The following is a 27,284-nucleotide window of genomic DNA, read 5'->3' on the forward strand; positions in this document are numbered from 1 at the left end:
CACTGGGGAGCTTAAACCGGTTTATGGTGCGCACCCAAGGACGGCAATGTCTTTCACTCGTAAAGACGACATCAAATTCACTCAACATGTTTTATTTACACAGTGAAATATATTTTGATCTTATAATAAAATAAACAAATATTCGTTATCAATTATTTCGGAACATGGCACAAAGCCTTGCATTCGCTTCGTAAAGATTCCGCAATAAGTTGAAAGTAAATCATTCATCATCTCTTAAAAAATGTCTAAGCATTATTTAAATATCATTGCCATCCATCAGGTTCGTCAAAATCCCGAGACGAAGTAGGGAATCATGATAGACCCTTGGTATGCAAGAATGTTAAATATGTGTTGTTACTGAACTCATTGTGAAGTACTCTGTTTTGATTAACATTTTAAACATTTGCAAAATAAAATTATCTAGACATCCGTCTTGTTTGCTTGCATATTTTTTCACTCAAGATAAACACTTTATATTCACGACATACACACAATGTTAAGCGTGATATTCATGCTGAGATAACAGCAGAATTGACCAATAATGATGACAAAATTTCAAGTGTATCTGCTAAATCTAATGACCAGGAGGACATTTCTTTGAATGCTGTCTTCCGGGAGCTCAAATCAGCTGCTTCTGAAAACACTGTCAACAAAGTCAATGCTATATTTAAAGGAGGCTTGAAGGTAATAGGGATTGAATGTGAGAAAGCGGAGCGGATAAAGAACCGGGACTCAAGGAAACCAGGTGTGGTCATCGCACGGTTCAAATTGCATAGTGACAAACGCAAGATTATGCAGCGGAAGAAGAGGTTGGAAGAAAGTCGGCAGTATAGCAATGTTTTTATTAACCATGATGTGTCTTTGTCTGAGCGAAGAATGTCAGACAATTTTCGGACCATTCTAATTGTCTTAAATCAGAATGATTTGGCGATAAAGGGTTCGCGCGTGTTTAAAAAAAGTGATTCTAATAGTGTAGTGTTTGTGGGAACAGTGACAGGCGTGGAGGCTTTAACTAAATGAATGGTGGTAATTCGTACAATGACACCCGTGGTGATAACCAACCAAGTGACAGACAGGGTGGGATGATTTACCACAACGTAAAATCAAATAGCTATGGAGAGTTGTTTTTAAAATGTTGGTATTTGTAGTTAAATGCTATATGCCGATTAGTCTGTATATAACTCTGTTTTATCTTGTGACGAGTAAATGCTCATAAAACCGATTTAGTAGAGTACAAAATTCGAAAGATCTAGACAGGCTGGACCAAAGTATCAAATTTTGTACAACAGTAGCTTGGGACAATATAAGACTTTTGGCTGTAAAGGCCAAGGTCACAGCTATTTGGAATTCTTTATTTAGAGCAGTTAAACTGGCCGCCATTAAGACAAATAGCTATTTTAGTTAGAACTTATTCTTTATTTCATTCGAGATACATGTTTATGTGTAAACTGATTCATGCTTACTCCCAGGGTCAAGTGATGCGTTTGCATTGAGTTATGTAACGTTACATATCGGTCTGTCTGTACATCCGTCTGTACTTATGTCAAAAATGTCTTCTTTTTTTAAACAGTACACTTTTGCGTACATACATTATAAACCATGTAATGTTCTGCTTGATCTTCATTCTTTATTGACCTAGAGGTGATTGGTATGTCTGACTAAATTTTTATGGGAGATATGTTTTTTTTTGTTTCTGTCGTCCGTCCGTCTGTCGCAAAGTCGTGTCCGCTCTGTATAGTTTTATCCCCTAGAAGGGTTATAAAATATCTTGCCACAAATGTTTAGTCATAATGAGACCACATGTGGAATGCAACATGCAGTCATTTCGGTTCACATGTATGGTTGTACATTGTCTTCAGATCAAATGATATAAAGGCAGCTTTTCATGCCCACTCGTTACCTGGTACAAATGTTTGCTCTAAGGCGACATGCAAATCGCAACTCCATTTATCCTTCAGTTGAAATAAAGCTGTATTGGGGGACTTTATGGTTCTTTTTTTCATATTTAAAATAAATTATAAGCTTTGTTCTTTTGTTTTTCTTTGTATGTGAAAAGCTCAAGAAAAAATATTGCATCCAAATAGTTTGATTTAGTTAAGTATCAATATGGTCAATCTATATTTCTTGAAAAGCTTTATTGTGATGAAAAGTTAAAATGTTCTATTTAATAATTATATCTTTATTTACTGGTTTCTTGCTATACTTCATTATTTAGAGATGTTACAGGATGACAAATATGTGCACGCTCACATCATCTTTTGCATGAACAACTAATCACCAAACAAAAGTCTTTTGCTGTAATACTTTTTATGTTTATCCTGTTCACATATCAAGCCAGAGCCTTCTAGTGTTAGAGCATTTTTGTTGTGATAAGTTACTCGTCAAGAAAATATAGGTAAATGGAGCGGTTGTCTTGCGGTTAAGGTGTTGGCCGTTCATCCCGGAGGTAGAGGGTTCGAGCATCACAAGGATCACGACGAAGCCTTCTCATATGACATTTTCCAGGAAGTTGACTCGAGAGTGGTTCAGATAAGCTTCAAGCTTTCATCACAATCGTGCTAAAAATAAATTTGTATAAACTAAAAAGCTAAAGTTATTCCTACAGCCAAGAGAGGAAATTTATGTATGCACATTTTTTTATTTAAAAAACTCTTAGTTTATGATAGATTACCGACTCTCAAATATTCATTACTAAAATCTCCCACGTATGCTATTTATGACAACTCTGTTCAACCGGTAATGCATAAACTTTTAGTAATTTTGTAATATAGGAACTGCGTGAGCATTACAAATACTGTCTTCTGTATGTACAAAAGGGTTCGAGCGACGCCGACGTTGAAAAATAAATACGAAGTATCAGTTTTCTGTGAATGTTGTAGTATGTTACATTCCACATCAGAACTCTTTCATGTGGCTTCACCTTCATGCAAGTAATGGTTTTGACGCTGAAAAAGCACTGCTTTTTTATTGTTAATGTATTTAATCAATATCTTAATGATAAAGTGACTAACATTGAGACGGTCTTACATAGCTCTGTTATGTAAAGTAGGTATCAAACTTTTGCTAATACAATTGTATTAACTGAAATAATGTATGGCCATACTAACATAATAGGGGCATGTCGAACAAAACAGAAACCTATATGTTTTTCTAGGGTTTATTTTTCTCTCGGTGTATATCTTTTTAATATGCGATTTTGGCTCATTTACGCTTCCGTAGAATCAACACTTTACCCTCACAAGTCAACATTTTCACCCATCATGTAGCATGATTTGACTCAATCTTCGTACTCAAGCGATATCATTGCCATCTTGTCAATCATAAAACAAATAAAACAGATTTGAACACACATTCAGGTACTTTTATAAAAGGCATTTTGCCAGTTTAGGAAAAATGTTCATCTAGTTCAGAAATTCAAGACCTAATTTCAACTGTTCATTAACAAAGTACTTATAAAAATCACATGAGTGCAAGCTTACTAGAGTCACAATCGAATCCTCCAGCGCAATTAGAATATAAGTTACTGAAGAATATTTCATGATGTGTTTTTCTCATCTATTCTGTTTCTTTGCTGGACGGCCGTCCTCAGGATGTAGAAATTTAAAGTATCATCATAATATATGGAACAATATTAAGGCAAAAATTGTATGTTGCTTTCGTACTCATGTAAGCCATTATTTTACACAGTGGCATCAACATTTTGACATTTGAAAATGCATCTTGCATTCTTATATGCCCATATCTCTATATCATACTAGTATAGTTACATGTGACCTTCTGCATAAGTCTACAATATTTATCTTGTTTTTGGACATGATGTAATGTGACATGCAGCATTCGATGCATTGGCAGGTGGTAAACTTACATCGTGCATTATGCATGCATTTGTGTTGTATATTTGCAAACGATAAGAAATAAATTGGTTCCTGCATTGTGTGGATGAAACATTTTAACTTTGGCGGATGCGCTTACGTATTGCGATTTTTTCTACCTTTGCACTTCACATGTCACTAAGCCGAATACAACATAGCATAACGCAGCATGCAATGTAGCATGTCACGTTCTCGCACCAGAGGGCGCTTCGTGCTCGGGAGCTTCCGCTAAACCACGGAAAAATACGACACTGCGTATCGTGGCTACGTGTCCGGTAACCGGACCTTTAAACCTGTTTGATTTGTCGAGGCGTCCATTAATCAAGTTTGAAAAGTTCGGTGTATCATCAAGCCTGTACACATGTTATTTTATTGCATAAAATAAAGATTCTTGTATGTTATAAGTCTTATACCGTTCTCTAAAAGTAGAATTAAAAGCTATAACAGATCCATCAACTTTTTTTTCATCATTGAAAGCCGCCCTTTAAATTGTTAATCATGTTATATATCTTTATTTCGCGATTTATAAATAGCTTTTACGTCATGGTGTAGTGGATGCAATGCCCGCCTTGTAAGCTATATATTGCGAGTTCGAACCGAGCTGACGACTCATTATTTTTTTTTTAGTTTTTTTTTTTTTAGTTTTTTTCCCGGTTTCTTTTTAGTTCTAAAACAAGATAAACATTATGGAAAATGAACATAAGGATTAAACATCTGGTAATGAACTATTGAAGGCTTGTTGGCGTTTGTCACATCTAAAAAGAGCGAAGATTTAGTTATTTGGTTCACATTACAGGTATACGTTAACATTAACTTAGGTTTGTAAATGGTTAATATTAAATATGAAACCGTCATTAAAATGTACATGTATAGTCTATTGTCTCAAAAATTGAAAGGTCTTGATGATAAATGGGCTATATATGGAATGGAAATGCTTGTGTCTACATACAATTTCTCTCTATACATAAATCAATGGCCTCATAACATTGTATGTTCGAGACCCACTCGGATCGTCATATGAGGTAGCCGTCCAGATTACCTAAGACTGGTAAGCGACCGCCCGTGCTCGAGATATTGCCTGGCGGGGCACCTGCAGTGTGGTATTCCCCACCACTAGAAAGTAGTTGTCATATGGCATTAAAATAAAAGTTTAGTGATTTTACGGGACAGGGGAGGGGAGTAATCATTTTGAAACTATTCAAGCTAGGGTCTTTAACTCTGTAAATTTCTTTTTTCACTATTTATCAGTGTGTAAGGAGTCTTGTTATTATTTATTCAACAAATGAAAAATTATGTAAAAGTACAGCGACGGGATATGATTCAAGAATGTTATGGCTTCAGCGGAATGTTAAAACGTATTTTTCACATTAGTTGAAAAATAACTAGAGTACAATAAGGGAGATAATTCAAAACTAATAAGAGATTAGTTCTTACGCTTTGTACTTCCTCACGTACTTTCTTGAATGCCCTTTAGATGTCGAAAGTATTAAACGGGAAACAAGGACAAAATTCACACATTATTCAAGAGAGTTCTGGTTCTCGTGGTTAGACTTTCCCTCATTACATGTACTTTCTTTAAATTCCCTATATTTGTTGCAAATTAATCGTTCAGACAAACAGCTAATATGTATGAAGTTTCTAAAACTATTTAAGACGAATTTATGGTTTTTGAGGTAACATTATCTGAGGGACTGGAATTCGATATCTCCTTCCCGCTTTTCATTGAAGCAGTCTGAAAGACAGTTATATCCCCCACCGCTGCTAGGGGTAGTGAAAAGGTTGATAGTATTGAATTATCAAGTATATTTTATAATAACCTTGACCTTGAACATGAATGGTTGACCCATGGGTTTTTGCGAATTATCTCAATAAGGTGAACACTTGGCTACATTGCAAGAAAATCCTTCAAGTGGCTTAGCAGAAAAGGAAGGGACAGGATATTGAACATTTTTAGTTGTGACCTTGACCTTGAGCTGGCACTGTTGAATTTTGAATTCTGCACATCGTATTGATAAGGTGAATATTACAGCCAAGTCATATTAAAATCCTTCAAGTTGTTAAGTAGATACAGAGCGGACACAAAACGGAAGGCTCAAAACTTGATCTTAAGAGTTGTGACCTTGATCTTGAGCCGACATTGCTGACATGAGTTCTGCACATCGTCTTGATGAGGTGATCAATTGACCCAAATTTCATGAAAATCCTTCAAAGGGTTTAAGTAATAATGAGCGGACACGATTGTTACGGACGGACTGACGGACGGAGATCATTCCTATAGCCCGCACAGCCCCCAAACCCCCGCCACCACCCATGGTGGGGTATTAAAAATGTCACTAGCAAGGGGCTGCGTAGCTCTAGTGAGCAGTTTTGGAACCTACAAACAAAATAACTTAAAAGACATCGTGAAGGCGTTATTGCACAAAGCTTCATTCACTTGATAATGTTTCCACTTTTGTACATGTATCTGGGAACTTTAAGTACACATTTAAGATTAAAGAATCTGGAGTTTCAATTGTCTTTTCCTTGTAATTCATCTATTCAGAAGGTAAAGTTTGTTCTCGATTACTTCATACTGCCAGATTCTAGATTTGATAACACAAAATGTTAAGGAAATACGTCATCTTTATATTTTTATATTCATAATTGTTTATTATGCCAACAAAAACAGATAGTTAACAAATAAAAGGAAACACATATAAATTCTCTTTGAAAATGACATAGCATAAATCTATTATTATACAGTATGATATAAATGAATAACTTCTTAAAATCTATCTTTTATTTGCAGACTGTTAAAGATATGCATGCTCATTTAAGCAACATTGCAGAACCTTTTTCGCGTATCATATACTTTGTCCGAGATAAAAAGGTCCATCACATAAAGTTAGATCCCGACAGAAATGTGTGTTGAATTGTCTTTTATAAAATTGAAGGCACTGACCTCCAAAAATACTTTTCTTTACCTTGAGTAAAGCGTAACAAACGCTTTTCGATTTTCATCGTAAAATTAGTAAAAACAACTATTTCTCACATGTTTTCATGATAGTCTGTCAGAATTAAGTTTCAAAGCATTTTTCAGAAACATAGCATTAATTTCCAGATATCTAGCAAAAACAAGAGGGCCATGGCCCTATATATCGCTCAAAAGAATTTATCTGGCCTACTGACCTAGTTTTTGACCCCACATGACCAGGAGTTGAACTTGACCTAAAGATCGTCACAAACATTTTGATTAAATTTCATTAAGATTTGGTTACAACTGTGGCCTCTAGAGATTTCACAAGCTTTTCCTTTGATTTGACCGGGTGACCTAGTTTTTGACCCCACATGACCCAGATTCGACCTTGACCTAGAAATGTTAAGACAAACATTCGACCCAGTTTCATAAAGATTAAGTTACAACTGTGGCCTACCGCCTCGGTAGCCTAGGGGTAGAGCGTCCGCTTTGAGTGCGGGAGGTCGTGGTTCAATCCCCAGCCGCGTCATACCAAAGACGTAAAAATAGTACTCGAAGCTTTCTCGCTAGGCGTTCAGCATTAAGAGGATAGTGCTAGGACTGGTCAGCCCGGTGTCAGTATAATGTGACTGGGTGGGGTATCATGCCACGTGTATACGATGTGATATTCCAGTGAGGCAGCACTATAAAGTTAGGCATTGTGCTCCCTACTACAAGTAGACACTGTCGTTTATAGTTTTTGACCCCACATGACCTAGATTCAAATTTGACCTAGAAATCATCAGGTCAAACTTTCTGACTATGTTTCATAAATATTGGGACACAACTGTGGCCTTTAGAGTGTTCACAAACTTTTCATTTGATTTGACCAGGTGACCTAGTTTATGATCCAACATGATCTTGACCGAAATTGGCCTAGAGATCATCAAGACTAACATTCTAACAAAGTTTCATAAAGATTGGGTCATAAATGTGGTCTCTAGAGTGTTCACAAGGTTTTCCATTGATCTGACATACTGACCTATTTTTTTATCTAACATGACCCAGATTCAATCTTGACCTAAAGATAATCAACACTAACATTCTGACCAGTTTCAAAAACATTGGTACACAAATGTTGCTTTTCCTTTGATCTGACCTGGTGATCTAGTTTTTGATCCCACATGATTCAGTTTCAAACTTGACCTAGAGATCATCAAGACTAACATTCTGACCAAGTTTTATAAAAAAATTGGGTTAAAAATGTGGTCTCTAGAGTGTTAACAAGCGTTTTATTTGATCTAACCTACTGACCTAGGTTTTAACTCCACATGACCCAGTTTCAACCTTGACCTAGAGATTATCAAGACTAACATTCTGACAAATTTTCATAAAGATTGGGTCAAAAGTGTGGTCTCTAGAGTGTTCACAAGCATTTTCTTTGATCTAACCTACTGACACAGTTTTTGACCCCACATAACCCACTTTCAAACTTGACCTAGAGATCATCAAGACTAACATTCTGACCAAGTTTCATAAAGATTGGGTCATAAACGTGGCCTCTAGAGTGTTCACAAGGCAAATGTTTACGCAAGACGCACGCCGACGGACGCCGGTCATTCACAATAGCTCACCTTAAGCACTTTGTGCTCTGGTGAGCTAAAAAAATCCTTTTTTTTTCGTTGTTGTCGAACGGTCTGGAACCCAGGGCCATGATTCAATATAATTTCACGTTGTTTTTATTTCATTTGTTTTTCATAGCTTTTTTTGTTGTTTCTTGTACTCCTCAACATCTTTAGATTTGGGTAACCTCCAATTCTGTTGCCGTCTGCTCTGAAGAAAATAACAGGAAGGAGAGTTAATCAGAAAGCGACAACACCAAGTTTAAAAAACTAACATGTCTTCATACTGAAAAAGGACAAACTTAAAAGTCTCCCTCACATTGGCAATAACTCCAGAATAAATAACCGGACATAGAAGTCTCGATAATATGCAAATGTCCACTTCATGCTGATGGTGTATATGAAGATTCATTTCATTGGAGGAATAAAAAGAATAAATGGGACATGGTAATACGGAACTCATATCATAAAGAAACATGTTTTGCCGAACTGATTCCTTTATACCTGATATAAGTGACTTCGGTGTGTTCGTATCACATATAGTCATTAAGCCTCTACCTTTAATTCAGTTATGTTAGGAGCAGAGAACATTAAGTACCGGTACAGAACCCAGAAACACCGTTGAGTGAATAAATTTAATACAGACCCCTAGCTTTATTCTATTTTTTCGAAAGTTAGAAAATGCATGCGGGCTCTTCTAATACAGTTCATGTTAAGAAACGAAGAACAGCAAGAACCGGTACAGAAGCAAGAAATAGTAATTAAAGTTACATGCCTCCAGCTTTATTTCATTTTTTTTCGAAAGTTAGAAAATGATTTCATTAAAAAACACTTCCACAGTGACGCCGTTCATATTTCAGAAGATTTTGTTTCACAAAAACACTCTTTAGTGAATAAAATATATAGAAACTTGTGGCGCTAGAACTGAAATGTGATACAAATAGAAGAAATTAAGCTGTACTTTTTTTTTCATTAACATTAAAATGTTTCATTGGTTAATCATTTTTATTTTCTCAATACTAGTTTTAAAAATGAGAGCCAAACTGTCACAATATACACCCGTCACAAAACATTACTTTTGACTTTTTGAGTACTATTCCTATTCAGCAGACTAGTTGTCAGTTTTCTAAATGTTGACGGATTCCAGAGCCTCGAGGACTATTCTGTTTGTTATTGAACTTGGCCAATATAACATGCCCATAAACATTATGCCTAAGTTTGATTAAGATTGGATATGATAAACGAGGGACACTGCCAATATTGCGATTTTCTTGTTAAAGGGCTATTATTCCAGAGTGCCTTAGAGTATTATTAGGTTATCGAATTTGTCTGAGATTTTATGCTCATTAACATTGTGGCAAGGTTGGTGAACATTGGATAAAAAGTACCTAAGTAACAGTTTACACTCAGTCTGTCAGATTTTTTTTTTAGTTTAGTTTAATTAAGTAAACCATCGGCCGTGATACAACAGACACTGGGATAATCCAGCTGACTGTCAAACTTTACCGAGTTATGATACCAAGATACACTGTAACGTTGGATAAGAACTGCTCAAGTTAGAAAGCGGACAACTTTAGTGATCACATAATACGTCCCGTTTCGAAGCGGGGGTATAAAATGATATTTTGATGTTATTCATCCTTCAGTACGGCCATTTTTAGTTTTTTTCTCCATAATAAAACTAAATGCTGTTAAAAATGTCCATTAAAGCAATATTTAACAAACGCATACTTAACGAATGCAAAATGCTTAGAACGTTCGTTCTTTTAAGAATTATCTAAAGGCTTTAACATATTTATATAAAACATACACACCTTGTAGATATCAAAACACCAGCACTTTGTGATGAACTTTCAGGTACAATATCCAAATGTCTCCACAGTTCACGTGAGACAAATGCTGACTACAGTGCTCTGAAGAAGAAAAAAATCCTGTAAAATACATAGGCTATCAGGTACTGCAAAACACCAAAATTCAAAGGCACAAAGAAAATTTGACAGATATTCATGGCAGGTTTCAGATAAGAAAAAGTCATATTCTTTCAAATCAAGCAGTTTCTCCCCAAAACTCACTCATTTAGTTCAATACTTATAGTAGGGATCATAGCACAAATCTACTGATTTTGGGTTTTTGAGTTCGATCCCCAGGCGGGGCGTATGTTCTCCGTGACGATTTGATAAATGACGTGTCTGATATCATTCGTCCCCCATTTCTGATTCATGTGGGGAAGTTGGCAGTTACTTGTGGAGAACAGGTTTGTACTGGTACAGAATCCAGGAACTGGTTAGGTTAACTGTCCGCTGTTACTCTGAAAAATGGCGTTGCAAACGAACATACACTTAAATATTTTGCACAAATCTTTTTCGGAATTTCGTCTGAAACTCTGCAACCAAGTGGAGGAAGGTGATGGGAGAGGGAAGGAGGTAGGACACGGGTTATCTAGCACTGGATCGGGCTTGCCACGCCTCCCCTACGTAAACTCTCCAGAAAATGTAATGAATATTTGTGTTTAATCAGCCCCATATCATGACAATAGGTTGGGTGAGGTCAAACGTTTGTTTACATTTGAAATTAACTGAATTATAAGCTAAAAGTGTACTCACATTTCTCAAAATGTTCAATATCATGTCTCCTTTGAATAAGCAACGGAGGTCCAACTAATTTGACGCGATCCTAGGAAATACTGTGATATTTTTCATATGGGCAATATCCCAATTTAGATTGCCCGTCAGCGTCACAAATATAAAACAATATACATGTATGAACGTGTAATTATTTTGACTAGTACTCAGATGATGACATAATTCTGTTCTGTAGGCTATTTATAGCGCGCTATTTATATATCCGATTAAAGGTAGAGTCTCGAAAAATATACTCATTTTACTTGGATTCAAATAGAAATATATGGTGTTTAGTGCGGTTACCGGACGTGTAGTCTTAACACTCTCGGTACAGTTCGTGTGTTTCCGTAAAAGGGGTTATCTCCACCTGAACAAGAATTTAAGAATGCACTGAAATTATTTCATAACCCAGCTCCTTGCAATCACATAGTTAAGGAACCGCTTAAGTTGTTTTCACCAAGAAGTATACACCATTGACGCTCGAAGAAGGCACGATGTAAGTAACCACTAGTTGAGTATGATGAAGTAGTATGTCAGATTACAGCATGTCCGATAGCTAGATGTTATCTTCGTCAATAAGTATACAACATTGACGGTCCAAGAAGGCAAGATGTACGGAACCACTAGTCAGTATGATGAAGTAGTATATCAGATTACAGCATGTCCGAAAGCGAGACGAATATATGAAGCAGGCAAAATCAAATCAAACTGAATATCAAATAAAGGCATGTACATGTAAGAATGCAAGATGGGATTCCGAATGTCAAAATCAAGCAGTCAACTTGTCAGACAGAGACACGTGTACGCAAGAAGGCAATATGCAATTTTTGCCTTAATATTGTTCCATAATAATAGGCCCTACTGTTGTCCCTGACAACACGTTTACTTTGCAAGAAGGATGCATACCGCAAGAGTTCAACACTGAAGAGCATATGTCCTTTTTTAACTATAAAACATATCCCGTGGAACAAGAACGTATTTCATTCGAAACGGCTAAGCTGTCAAAAAAACTAAAGAACTTATATGAAATAGTTCATTTCCATATATGACACCTTTTTAAAACAGTGGAGTGTAACTGCAAACCCCCGTGCTTACGTAAAACCGAATTGATACTGAACCAAATTATTTTATTAGAACAGGCGATGGAAACTAGTGGAACGCAACATTCTTTGTACTTTAGATTTGTGTATTATAATATTTTGTACAAAGTTATAGTCTTAAAGGCTATAATATAACAATTTAAGTATTACTTGTTTTGATTTTGAATCTAATTTTATAATTTATAACATACATACTGTAAGAGTCAGCATGGGATAGTTCTCCGACCTAAACTTCTACTATTAATAATAGTAATAAATGGGATAATCCTAATTTCGGGGCTCGGAATAATCCTTGATTGAGAAGGGACTAAATTTTTTCACAAAAATAGAATTTATTCATCGACAATGGACAACATATCAACAAAATAAGTAACATTCATTCGTATAAAAAGTAACAGTTTGACAATTTATTACAATATCGATTTATTATGCGATGCATTTATTCAAACAGTCCAGAAATGCAATGTGTCCTTGAGAGAATATTTTATTAATGCATTGTAGCTGACACCTCCTTGTTTTGTTAAATCCGCCCTCGTTACATCCACATGGTCGGGGATTATTCCCTGCTCCATGTCCACATACACTGGCTGTATAGTAAGGAACAACATGCTTGCCCATAGCCTTTGCTTTGCACTCTGCTTGGTGGTTACACACCCATTCTTTCACTTTCTGGTCACATTTACTAGAACAGCCGTGAAGTCGTCTGCATCCAACAGTTAACCAGTTACGATGTTCTGCGATGGTGCTAAAATCGTGGAGGACGTTGTTGTGATTGTCGGCTGCAACAGCCTTGCAAAAGCACCTGAAAGTGGACAAGAAAATATATATAAGTCAGGAACTTCAAAATAGTAATAAAAGTAAAATATTTCAAATCATCCACATAGACTGTGCTTGTATTAAGTAATTATGGCATTCAGTTAATAAGCGGGACAGAAATATTGCATATGCAAACAACATAGTCTATAGAATAAAATTATCCAATGTTTTTTTTTTTTTGTTGTTTTTTTTTTTTTTGAATATGCTTCATACAGAACCGTACGTGGCAGTGTTTTATTCCGGTGACTAATACGTAGATCTGTATTAATATTTTAATACTGATCATTTTCATTATATGTTTGATTACATATAAAAACAATTAATTCAGGAAAAATCAATTTAATCAACGATGAAATGTTGAAAGTTTAGAAAATTAACAATCTAGTTCTCTTCTATAAAGACAGCAAAACAGGGCATTGAAAGTGTTTCATGGTATGAAACAAAAATTAAATCGAGTCCGTGAATTTTCTTACAATGTTTGGATATTCATAATTATTCCATTTCTACTTTAAAAAGCATAAGTCTTTATACGCGCTTGGAAATATATATATATTTTAAAGAAAATAATTAGCATTTTGATAAATTAGAAAAATAAAGTATCGAAATAATCTTCTTGCAGGTTCATTTCACATAAAACATAAATAAGAGACCTACCTTTTCCTATCAGCAGCAGAAAAACTAAGAACAGCACAGAAAATGGCGATCACTAATATGTATTTCATTTTTCTTTTTCGCAATTTGACGGTAGTTGCGTTTGAGAGAGGTTTGAAATTCAATGTTTTCTGAGAGCTTTCATTTACATTTTATATACCTTTGTAACCAATTAATTTCAACGACGCAGCGTAACAATACGTAAAAAATACGGACATTATTCCGGATTTTGGTAACATACTGACTAAATCTACTCCTTTAAAATTTAAATGGATCGAAACCCAACCGCATGATCAACAACAAGTACCGCCTTTCTGCCCTCTTTGCGGGATTCACTCATGTAGAAAATGATGGAGTGTATCTAATTAAAGAATACAAATATTGGCCTCATAGCGCATACAGGCGTGTTTTAGTTATGGTATGTTTGCTTTTATGGAATGTTTTATTTGTTTGTGATTACTTTTTACTAGATTTTCACACTATATGCGTTTCAGTATAATAGTGGACTTTGTAAATATATGTAAATATTACCTGTCCTAAATTATATATTTATTTTTTAGATTGACGTCAGAAACCATGTGGTCAATACATGTACTCAAAGTCTTTCACTTGCAGTGCCACTAATATTAGAAAATTTTAACTTGGTAAACATACATTCATTAAATTTTGTGTTTCACAAACCCCAAACATGTTCTTGTTGGAGAAGCAATCCATTATCATTAGAATGGTGACCAAGTTAACCTATTTTCAACAGCAAAAATACCTTATTAAAGCTGTGTTTACATAATGTAAGTAATGAAATTTATTTATTCTGAGTATTTTTTTGTAAGTTTAACATTATGACGTACATAAAAATGTTACTTTAAACCAGTGTAACAAGTTTTGTTTTCTTTTCTGTCTGTTTTGGGTTTAACGTCACATTGACATTTGGTCATATGTTGACTTTCTAGCTTTTGGCAGCGGAGGAAGATTATTTGTTTGTTTGTTTGTTTGTTTTTGGTTTTAACGCCGATTTTCAACAGTATTTCAGTTATGTAACGGCGGGCAGTTAACCTAACCAGTGTTCCTGGATTCTGTACCAGTACAAACCCGTTATCCGCAAGTAACTGCCAACTTCCCCACATGAATCAGAGGTGGAGGACGCATGATTTCAGACACAATGTCTTTTATCAAATCGTCACGGAGAAAATACGGCCCGCCCGAGAATCGAACTCACGACCCCGCGATCCGTAGATCGGTGCTCTCCCTACTGGTTAGGTTAACTGCCCGCCGTTATATAATTGAAATACTGTTGAAAAACGGCGTTAACCCAAAACAAACAAGCAGAGACGGAAACTAGAAAATGACATTGAAATATTTTGAAATGTAACAAAATACTATTTACTGCCATATGCCGAACACTTCCGGTTTCATGAACATTTCTTCAGTATTCTTCGTTACAGGCGCTTTAGTTTTGTGGATTATTGTTGTGATCCTTGCCATTGCTTGTACATTTTTTTTAATTTACAAAAGCAAAAGCACTTTCTTATCTCATTACTGCTTTCTAGTTGCATAGCTTCCGCGAGCATTTTTGTTGTTGCCGAAAGACTTCCCAAATGGACGGACTGATGGAATGCAAACCTAAAAATCAATCTGTAAATTAGAAAAAAATAAAAAATTTCTTTATAAAATGCGTGTGTTCTTAAGTTAGCGTAAAGTTATGAATGATTTGATAACTACTTTTGAAGAACCATTGCTATACTTTGTGAAAATGTATCTCTATTTAATTAAATTATAACATACATGTCTTTAAAAAAAACCAACAACATAAGTTATTGTTAAATTGCCATAGTATTATAAGGTTGGTTGGGCCTAAATAATATCAGTAGATGTCATAATGAACTAATCCAAAAAATTATTGCTTTTCCCGCATTTCTTGTGGAAAGCATGTATAATTACTTTGGCTGGATTTTAGTTTTTCGTTCTTTGTTTTAACTCGTATACACTTATTGAATGGCTTGCCGATTAACAGTAAAACCTTTTGCCCAAGTACCGAGAGCCAATAGTCTTGGCTGTTGACCTGCAATAAGTGTTTTATTACATGGCATCAGGAATTAATTTTTACAGATATATTTTTCATTTTTATTTTAAAATTACTTATTAGCCCAATAAACTTGTATTGATATAGACTTGTCATTTAACACAGACTCTGGACCAGCGAATTACGTAAGGAGCCATGTGGTAATTCAGCACACTCCTCGAACGGTAAAAGTTCGGTTACATACTGAGTTGCTTCGAGGGTCGGTTCTGGGAATTGTTGAGGTAACTGATGAAAATTAAGTATTACATTGACAACAGTACAACCCTACTCATTTTAAGGGCAGGATATAACGTAAAGAAATATTGTCGGAATAATGGAATTCCTGAACCTTTAACAGTACTTGTCTTTCAAAGAATATTTATTAACAAGATGAACGTACAATTGACCATTTCTCTATTGACGTTGTTTAATATTATTACTTTAGAAGCAATCTTAAAATCCCTTATTCATGCTTTCTTCTTCTTCGCCCTCTACAATAATTCTATCATGTCAGTTTGTAATATTGATAAGACCAAAATGACGATCCATTTTTGTCGATAAATGGAAACTCTCGGAAGCTTTTTGTCAATAAATGAAAGCATTCTGAAGCTTGCATGCAACAATGTTCCATTTCGTATGATTTATAAATTGTATGGAACTTGCCGGGTAGTCGATGACAAAGAAATAAACCTTATTCTAATATGCTTGTCTCTGTTAAAACACTCTTACGCTAGAATGACGTCACATTAACTTGGGTAACGTCAACGTTTTTGTTGCGACCAAGAAAGAGCGCTTCTATATTTCATCTACTGTTTTAGATTAAAGGCATATTAGAATCGAAATAATTTATAGCACAACCGTGTTTTAACACTATCTATACACTCGGGTGGTAATACGTCGGCTGCGCCCTCGTGAAATTATTACGCCCGACGTATAATCGCCCATCGTGCATAAATAGTGATAAAGTACTCTTTTGCTATAAATTATTTCTTAATTTGCTAATGGTTGTCCACATAAGTTTGTTACCTTTTTAAAATTGATCAGATGATGGAAGGTGCAAGTTTACGTATAAAATTGGAGAAAAAAAATCTCGTGATATGCCCGTATTTTCCCAGAACACGAAAAAAGCTTTAGGACTGGTATGCATTTGATTAAGATTTTAATGATTATACGGCTAACATTGAGTCAGACGGGACATAGATTGTTTTATAAAGTAGGCCTGTGTTAATACAATTTATACAGACTTACTGAAATAATGTATGATCATAATAACTGCATGTAGAACAAAACAGAAATCTTATTTTTTTTTCAAACATTGGAGGTTTCAGTTTTTTCTTAGCGTATATCATTTAACACGGATACGCATTTATGCGTAAATACAATTTTGGCACATCCATTCAATTTCTTTTCTGGAGGGCCATCCTAAGGATGTACAGAATTTTAAAGCATCTTCCCGCGGAAGTACACATACATATGCCCCACTGTTGCCCCTAGCAACACGTATACTTTGCAAGAAGCATGAATACCGCACAAGTTCAACACTGGAGAGCATGTCCTCATTTAACTACAAAATATATCCCGAGGGACAGGAAACATATTTCATTCCTATGTCACATCAAAATAACCAAGTTTTCAAAATAAATAAAGAACTTATACGAAACAGTTCATTTCCATATATGATACTGTTTAAAAGTACATAATGCTTACATTTTTATCTTAAAAACAGATGAAACAGCTTTTCAAATAGATGTTATACGTACTTACATGGTTAGAAAAGCACTACTTTTAATATTGTACATGAACTGTTATAGTTAGAGCTACAAAGGGCGGTAATAAACCAATAGATTTAATAAAACATTCTAGTATATTCAGTAATATTCAAACCTTCGACAAATGTTAATGAAAGTAATTAACAGAAATAGAACAAGAAATTAATGTATCTTATGTTCATTACGGAAAATGTAGCAGCCATATTTTAATACTATAATAGCTTCCTCGCTTGGCGCTCAGCATTAATAAGCATCTCTGTTGACCTAGTAGTAATGGATACCATCAGGAATCGATCTAATCTACAGTGTATACTGTATCATTTTTATTTCAGTGCATGATGAATTCCAGTTATTTCCTGTACGATTCTACTTTTGCAATTGTCATAGATATATTATACTTATATTTGAATTTAGATTCATAGCTAAAACGAAATGAAAATTGGTAGTTAATTCTTGTATTTTCATAGATTTATTTTTCCACTTTATAAATCTTTGCTCGTGTGTAAATATATCTTGTATCTTAAAAAAAGACTTAACTCGTTTAAACGAACATTTTATGTACGTTATAATGTAAATCATATTAGATAAAACTCAGAATATAAATATTTCATATTTACATTATAAGAAAACAGCTTTCATAAGTTATTGGTGTAAATAGGTTAAAGTGATCTTCTTTTTTAACAATTTTTGATTTTCTGTCCAGACATGGACAACTTTGGGGTTTGTAGAACACACTGAAATTATATATACAAAATTATGAAATTATTGTATTAAAGCAAATATTTTTCCTATGACCAAAATTCCTTGTAATCAACTATGAAATATTATATATCCATGGTTATGCCGGTATTGACCACCGTGATGGTTCCAGACGACAATTAAAAAAAAACAGAATATGTCATAATATAGGATAGGTAATAGCTGATAATACAATTTGAAAAGTCCACTATTACAATGAAGTAAATAGTGTGTAAATCCGGTAAAAACAATTACAGGCAAATAAAAACATTCCATAAAAAACAAAAAACAAAAACAACGTAACTTAAACACACCTATATGACCTATGAAGCAAGCAATTTTAATGGTTAATTAAAAACACTCCATCATTATCTACATGAGTGAATCCCGTAAAAAGGACAGAAGGCGGTACTTGTTGATGGTAACTTGCTGAGTTACTAATATCCGGAATTATACCGTATTTTGAACGTATTGATACGTTGCGTGCTCCTTAGAATTTAATTGGTTATTAAGGTATATAAGATATATATAAAATCTCTCAGGAAACATTGAATTTCAAACCTCTCGAACGTAACAACTCCCCGCATGTACCGGCCATCAAACTAGGAAAAGATATGATGAAACAAGTATTAGTGATCGCCATTTTCTGCGCTGTTCTAACAATTTCTGCTGCTGACAGAAAAAGGTAGGGTTTGATTTTTGAAATTGTACGCCCTGAAATTGTTTCACTCAGTAGTTTTATCTTTTTCCTATGCGATAAGACTACAAAACTAGAAAAACAGATACATTTCAATGCTCAGTTTTTCTGAGTTTAAGTGAATCTTAGATTGTTAGATTGTTAATCTAATTTTCTGCATTTCATTAGGGATTAAATCTTTTTTTTTTATTTATTAGACTTTTTCATATGTTAGCAAACATGCCTGGAAATTATTCATTATTGGGAAAAACAGAACATTTTCAGTTCTTCCGGAATAATATAAACCACTATTATCATATAGTTTGCTTTTTCTTTATCGTGCTCTAGAAATCTAAAGTATTTACAAATATGGCCACATTCACAGTTTTTCCCTTTCATTTTTCGATAAAGTTTTAGAAAATTACGTTTTCAAACATTTTCAACATTTTGTGATAAGTATCTGGTAACAGAAGAATAATACATTATTGTTTTAACTAAAAATGAACTGAAAACGTAACATTAACTAAACATGTAAAAAATCTTAAAATGACTGAAATACTGTTGAAAAACGGCGTTGAACCCAAAACAAACAAACAAAAAAAACTATTTTCCTTATATTTGCAATGTTTCGATGAAAATTTTGAAAGTTACGTTTTTAACTTATTTTCATTATTTTTATCATTCTCTTATTTTTTTCTGGTGACAACAGAATGCAATATTTTCAGTATTTATTTTCAAATCAAAACTGAAACTGAAACTGAATAATTTGATTAAACGCCGATTTCTATACAATGACATATTCAATGGCTTTTACAACATAATAATAATAATAATAATAATAACGACACTAATGATAATAATAACAATAATAACAGCCTTATTTAAACAAAAAGTCATGACCGCACCATTCTCCTGAGGTCATTTTACCCCTATTGCGAATACCAGTGCTTAAAGCCTTACATGGTACGCCCAGACGGGCTGCATGTATATTTTAAAAACCCCTGGTTAGTGGTGCCATCACAGATTTTTTGGGGAAAAAAGAAATACTACACAGTACCATACCCATATAGCCTGTAACAACAAGTACGTTTTATTAAACAAACCTTTTACAAAAAATTTACTATCAGCTGCTGTTATCGCATATAAAACAGATCAAAAAAATTTAAAACAATGACACGAAGTCTCTGAAACACAGTATCTTTAGATTTTTTTAATGTGTCAAGTGGTTTACTTTTGCGTAGTTCTAACGGCAGTTCATTCCACGGTTTTGGACCAGTAGTACAGAAACTTCTATCATTGAATGTTTTGCACTTGTTGTATGGAACAATTTAACGACATTCAGAATTTTCTGACAATCTCAAACCTTGTTTACTAGCAATATACTCTGTAAACAATTCTGTTAAATACATAGGTGCTCTGCCAATGTGACAGCTTTACATGAAAGAAAGCATCTTGAACTCGTTCCTTGCTTTTACCTGCAGCCAATGTAGGTCATACAATGCTTGTTTAGAACCTGTTAAGGACAAGTTTTGCGCACATGTTTTGAATACGTTGCATCTTACGCACCTAAGCGTTAGCTACACTGCAGTAGTCCAGATGTGAAATAACTAGAGATAAAACTAAGATTTCAGTGACTGCTTTTGTTAAATATGTCCGGATGTTCAGCAAATCGAAAACCTTACATTAAATTGTGTCAATATTTTCAAACTTGAGGAAGATCTTTCATTTGTTTAGTTGCTATAGAACAATAATTCTTGCATACCAGACGGGGACTTCCGGTATTTTTACCGGTGCTGGAAAAATCCATCTTACACTCGTGCTGTAAATGACGTGTTACGAACTACATATATGTAGAAGATTTATGTAGTAATTTATATTTTATTTCATAAAACGGAATAAAAATCCAATACCTTGACAGTTCCTCTTTGTTCCTGATAGTATATTTCTCGATTCAAAAAACGTTATTTTATCAAAAAATCATAACGTTACTCTGCAACTGATAAAACAAAACCGGAACTAAGCTTTGCCATTTGTCTTTGAAACGTTATGACGTCTTTCCTGTTTACGGACGTTGGTTTCCCGCGCTTTGTTTAAATGCGCTGTTATAAAAGAAATAGTTCTAAAAAGAAAGACGTTCGATTGATTTTATTTTGTACAAGAATTTCTTGAATATGGTATGCAAGAAAAAGATTCGATCACTGGCTATGGGTGCAGATAGGAATATCTGGCTCTCTGGGAAACTGTTTACGCAGGAGCCTCGTTACCGCCTAAACAGTTACCCTCAAGCCAGATATTCCCATCTGTACCTACAACTAGTGAAAGAATCTTATAAGGTGCAAACCGCTTTTCACTCTCTTAGTCACGGTGTAAAAAGCCGAATAAGCAGCTGTTCTCTGTGAAACATACTTCAAAATAGGCAGTTAGATATTAGTATATCGACGATGGTGTTGAAATAAACTATATTTGGATGTAAATACGAAAATACTAACCTTTTGTTATTGAATGTTATAATTACTTAATTGATGCACACAAATGTTTTTAAAGAAGTCATTTAATTTTTTTAATTTAAAATTTCGTTCTCTTCTAGGTGCTTCTGCAAGGCTGTAGCAGCCGACAATCACAACAACGTCCTCCACGATTTCAGCACAATCGCTGAACACCGTAACTGGTTAACTGTCGGTTGCAGACGACTTCATGGCTGTTCTAGTAAATGTGATCAGAAAGTGAAAGAATGGGTGTGTAACCACCAAGCGGAGTGCAAAGCAAAGGCTAAGGGCAAGCATGTTGTTCCTTACTACACTGCCAGTGTATGTGGACATGGAGCAGGGAATAATCCCCGACCATGCGGATGTAACGAGGGCGGATTCGACAAAACAAGGAGATGTCAACTGCAATGCATTAGTAAAATATTCAGTCAAGGACAGTTCGCATTTCTAAATTGTTTGAATAAATGTATCGCATAATAAATCAATGATTAATTTATTGCCCAACTGTTATTTTTGATATGAAGAAATACAATTTTAATGAGATATGTTAATTTTATATGAATAAATGTTATTTTTGTAAAAAATATTGTTTTAGTTTTAAGATAGCAATAAAGGGATTTTGACAAATTGTGTTTTCCTGCTGTTATGGTTTAAGCCCTTACCTTACATGCAATATACCTTTACACATTAATAGTTTATTTAAAGTCGCCACCGGTAATGCATATGGGGGACCCCATCCAGAAGACTGTTAGTAATCTTAGTGGTTAGTGGGAGGATAGTGTAAGATACAAAAGACGCTCCAAATCCAGAAGCTTCCCTGGTTCTTTAGCGTGCCAGGTGTAAAGCACCCATACACGGGACTCTTATCCCAATTTTAGTAATGTTTTAATTGGAGAAACAGGGGCTCGAACTCACGAACCCTGGTTTCGTAGTCAAACAGTGTTGCCACTGGACCACTGAATCCGCTCTATTTACACATTAATCTGCCTCTTATATCATTTATATATGCTTGTAATTTTAGGTGTGACAGGTATCAACTGTAATAGCCTCAAAACTTTTAAGGTTGTACACGCGTTTTTTTTTCCTCCAGGATATCCACCATTTTGAAAAAAAATGTTTCTTCGAAATTTATGCCAAAGGTTAATGCCAAATAATTAAAATATGGCTAATAATGTACCATTTAACCAAACAGGTTCTACTTGTAGCACTTTATATTAAATAGGAAGTATAAATTAAAACAAAAACAAAAACAACAAAAAAAACCACTAAAAATATTTTAAAAAAATCCCCAGTTTTTAAAGTATTTTTTTCTAAATATCTTTCTTAGATGCACGGTGACTACAACATGTTTTCTTTCCATTTTAAGCATTTTTGTATGTCATTACAGTAGGAAAATATTTGCAGGATTTTTGTAGATTTAGATACAAGTGGTGGGGGTAATTATGCCAACATGTGAAAATGAAAGAGATTTGTTGAAGAAATTTATGCTTATATAATACTGATATTACCTTGTATTCATAGTAACATGTAATACCTGAAATCCCTATAATATTAAGTGGGATATTATATGTTTAATAAAGTATCCCTTTTTTTCAATTTTAGTTATTTCAGAAATGCCTAAACAGTGGGAGAAGAAAATGCCCTATAAAATAAAAACGAGTGCGGTGACCTGTGCTTTTTCTGCCCTTATTTGTCTTAGAAACTAATGTTCTTCAAACTCACAGAGTATGAAAAATTCTTAACTGGAGATAAAATTTGATCCTACACCCTGAAAAAAAATATGTACGGAAATGTACTAATACATTCTGATAAGATCATGGCAATTTAATTATGAGACATAAAATAGAAACAGTTGTTCTTCTAAGTCGAAACTTTATTTTGTTGAAAAGCGACGAGGATATACTTGCAAGTGTGGAAGTACACAATTACAATTGCGAAACTTGTCCTGATACTGTTAATGTGTACCAAACCTGATCAAAATCGGATAAAAGTGATGCCTTGGATTTAATAATACATTTGTTGATAATGATACCATGTTCAAAATCATAATATAAGCAGGAAGGTCTAATACGGGCCGTATAGTCATTCCAGATATAAGTATGTATAAACCTGTCTCATTAGTGAATCTGATAAGTGGACCCTTAACGAAACTCGGTAATTTCCGTGTCGCGGCATCCTACTTGACCGCACACGAGTTTTTCGTGTTACTGCTTTGAAATGCTGACATCGCAGACGAATAGCCCAGATAGCAGGCAGACATTGGCCCAACGTTGGGCCAACTGCAGACTCTTCGTTGGCCCAACGAAGATTGGCAACGTTGGCCCAACGCCATTTTGCTAATTGGCGCAACGTTGGCCCAATGGTTGGAACACCGTTGGCCCAACGATGGGTATCCGACACTTATCGTTGGCCCTCCATTGGGCCAACAACTGGTACCCTACACTTATCGTTGGCCCTCCATTGGGCCAACAGCATTTTTTCGTCTATATTATGGTTGGTCCAACGTTGGGTCTACTCTATTTCTTTGTTGGCCAAAAGAAGGATGCCAACGCTATAAATAAACTAACACTAATATTATTATGTACATGTTTTATTTTCAAATGATTGTGATTTTGTTTAACATTTAACAAGAAGAAATCTAACATTTATTTAAAGTTTGATTGCAAGTTTCCTGAAAAAAAATAATCGAATATTTGAACATCACTACAACACGTCAAATATTGATTCCAGCCTTTTAAAAGTCTAACTGAAAAAATATGTCATTTTTCTTTCTCCAGTCAATGGTTACATCCAATTAAAATGAATTACTGTCTGTATTTTAACTCATTATATATCCAAGTTCTGTCAGCACAAGTCTGATTGTTTTCTTTTCTCACTGAAATTGCAGCTTTCTGTCTTTTCTTTTTTCCTGTGCACTACATTATTACTCTCTTGAACAGCACCCTGTAAAAAATTGAAAATCATAATGTTGATTAAACCATCCACGTCAAATTTATAACAATAACTATACAGATGCAAATAAACCTCTGGACATAAACTTGCGTAAAGTGTATGAAATTAATTTTTGCCTGTATATAACCGAGAAAAAATGTGTTAAAATTAATGAGAATATGAGTTATCTTATTTACAGAATTAAATACTCAACACTAGTGCCATCCACGAGTTTTAGATAAAAATATTTAGCATAGATTCAAGTCACATGGATACTAAATACATATACAGGCTATAAAAAGAGATTCTCTATAAGAGTCCACAACTTTATCAAAAATATTCAAAAACTTCTCATGTACTTACAGTTTATAGCTAGTAGACCGGATTTTTGTTAAATCTAGATCTATCACATGTATAATAGTTTCCTTTACTTCACTGTCTATGCATCGATAAATCTCGCTCAGAGAGTAAAATTAACCACATTTTCTGGGATTTTTTACATAACCCAAGTTAACGAGAGTTCATGCATGTTCTGGAATATTCAACAGGTTTATTGTAAACATTTTATGATTGTACAAGATTAAGTATTTGTTATAGCAGCATTTTTTTTCAATTTTTTTTTCACAAATTAGATTCTCCAGGTAGTAGATTTGAAATAGTTAAAAATACCATTACGGCTGCAGATAAGTATTAAGTTTAATTTGTCCAAACTATGATTTCGAATTGATGCAGAAAAGTATTTAATTAAATACTGCATGTTTCACATACACAGCCTGTTTACCTGTAGGGGCTTGTAATAAAACAGTGAATTATAAAATATATAATCATTATATTATTACTTCTGATGGGCCAACGTTGGGCCAACGATGTTTTCTATGTGTAAGTCTTTCCCTGAAAATCAATATTGGGCCAATGCAGAGATATCTCTGACTGAAATTTAAAGTTGGTTCAACGTTGGCCCAAGAGCTGAATTTACAATGCTTATTAATCATTGTTGGGCCAACAGTGGCCCAACAACGATTATCCTTTGACGGTTTTTCGTCGTTGGCCCAATGACTTCATGTTTACAGGGAGGAATAGGAATCAAACGGAAATCATATTGCCGTTACGGCCACACTACCTTAAAACCAGTCTTGAAACATTTTATACTTCAGAAAAAATATATCGTTTAGATTGAAGGCTTGCAAATTAGAAAAAAATAATACAGCAACCTTTCTTTTCTGTCATCACCAGAAACACGAAGGATATCAGAGAAAATTCTGATCATTAATATATGTTTCATCATTAATATTTATGACATTTTCATCCATCAGAGGTTCCTCGATGTCAAAATCCCGAGTCGACACGTACCTTGATGTTAAAGACGGTCATACCGGATGACGTAACGATAAAGATTTGAACACTGTGAGGAAAACAGCCATCATCTTATCAGAATCATCATCATCATCATCATCATTATCATCATCATCAACAACAACATCAACAACAACGACAACAAAAATATTATCATCATCATCAACAACAACAACAACTGTCCTTCATGTCTTCTTTACAAAAATAATGGAGTGTTTTGACTGAACCAATAAACATGTCAGCTCATTAGGTCATACTACAGGTGTGTTCTATTTGACGTATGCTATGGCTTTTTTTTAATGTTGTTTTTGTGTGTTTTAGTACGGCTGTAATTTACTCTTCCTTTTTCGGTACAATGATTATTTGAAAGATATTTGACTAATTTTTATACAAGCCGAAGGGAAATTACGAAAACATGGCATTTATTTATTTTATATCCCGTTTTACTTTAGTTGTAATTCGTCACAAACTGACATCGTATATATGTGAAAAGAGAGACTTTTGAAAGATTTTTACTATTCTGATTACTGTTAAATCTAAATCTGTCAAGAAATAAAATGAAGAATTATTTTTATCCGTACTAGTAAAACAATATTTTTTTATTCAAACATACATTATTGTTTATTGTTTCTTTGATTTGTTTCATGCTCGTCAGTGCATGTGTAATGAACGTACACGATTAATAAGAGCCGTTTGTAAAACACATGTCATCCCATGTCCGCGGCATCCTATCCCATTTTCAGTTCTAAGATCACTACTATGACCTTGCTCCTTTTAACTTCTGTCTTGAAACTGACCAAGGTTGCATAGTCATAGATGATCACCAGCTGGTTTAAGCTAAAACCATTTAAGGGGACGCATACTTTGAAATTAGAAAAAAGTGGGTGGGGTATTATAAAATTTACCTGCAAAAAAGTACAAGGTTTTGGTAAATGAAATGAATACTGTTTCAACTGTTATAAGTAAACAAAGGATTGCTCACTAAAATAAAAATGAGAAAAACTGAAACAAGAAAGTTATTGTTGAATTACGTAAGACTTCTTGTGTACATTCAAAGTCAACAATTAAGACTTTTTGGTGCGAAAATAATAGTGCTTCACTTTGTCTAAACATTTATCAATGTCCTACAGATTCTAATTTAAAGAAAGAATGTGAAATAAGTTCACTGTCTTGCTTTTCATTTCGCATATGTGAGCTAAAACACATTATTTAGTTTGTTTACAAAGTAGTGCATAAGAAAAGATACGGTGGTCAAGGAATGCCACATTACAAAACTAAAAGAGTATATTCCCCTTAATACATTAAACATTTATCGTTACAGAAGTCTAGTGGCTTACAATAAAGGCCTAGAAATGTTGCCATTATTAATTTTTAACTTGGTATTCATGAACTACAATGCACTTAAATATCAAAACACATTCAACAAACTTTTGAAAATGTATTGTCTTAAAAATCCCTAAAATAAGGTATGAAATTTGGTTGAGAGGTCTAATCAATGTGTATATGTGCAAAAGCAACATTCTAATCTTGTTCACAAAAGTTACTAATAAACAGCAGGAATGTCAATGATCAAAATGGACGAATATACAGTTATCCTCACTTTAATGTCATTTATAATTTGTCCTTGAATTCTCCACCATACTTTTCATAACTCT

The 27,284-nt window shown here is 34.3% G+C and overlaps 2 protein-coding genes and 1 long non-coding RNA gene across 3 annotated transcripts; 1 reads left to right on the top strand and 2 right to left on the bottom strand.

Moving 5' to 3' along the window:
- Window positions 1-7,342: 7,342 nt before the first annotated feature.
- On the bottom strand, window positions 7,343-11,894 carry LOC123545458 (uncharacterized). Its single transcript, XR_006685357.2, has 3 exons — window positions 11,033-11,894; window positions 10,244-10,342; window positions 7,343-8,640 (listed from the first exon to the last, which is right to left on the bottom strand). It is a non-coding gene; the product is annotated as an uncharacterized LOC123545458 (long non-coding RNA).
- Window positions 11,895-12,453: 559 nt separating this feature from the next.
- LOC123545457 (uncharacterized) lies at window positions 12,454-13,806 on the bottom strand. Its single transcript, XM_045331777.2, has 2 exons — window positions 13,621-13,806; window positions 12,454-12,952 (listed from the first exon to the last, which is right to left on the bottom strand). Exons 1-2 carry the CDS (start codon window positions 13,686-13,688, stop codon window positions 12,577-12,579), a joined length of 444 nt encoding a protein of 147 aa, XP_045187712.2. The 5' UTR covers window positions 13,689-13,806; the 3' UTR covers window positions 12,454-12,576.
- Window positions 13,807-18,500: 4,694 nt separating this feature from the next.
- LOC123545455 (uncharacterized) lies at window positions 18,501-21,954 on the top strand. The gene is made up of 2 exons (XM_045331776.2): window positions 18,501-18,868; window positions 21,447-21,954. The coding sequence occupies exons 1-2, from the start codon at window positions 18,798-18,800 to the stop codon at window positions 21,820-21,822; spliced, it is 447 nt and encodes a 148-aa protein (XP_045187711.2). The 5' UTR covers window positions 18,501-18,797; the 3' UTR covers window positions 21,823-21,954.
- Window positions 21,955-27,284: the final 5,330 nt, after the last annotated feature.

The sequence above is a fragment of the Mercenaria mercenaria genome, chromosome 1 (assembly GCF_021730395.1).
Source record: "Mercenaria mercenaria strain notata chromosome 1, MADL_Memer_1, whole genome shotgun sequence".
NCBI lineage: Eukaryota > Metazoa > Mollusca > Bivalvia > Venerida > Veneridae > Mercenaria > Mercenaria mercenaria.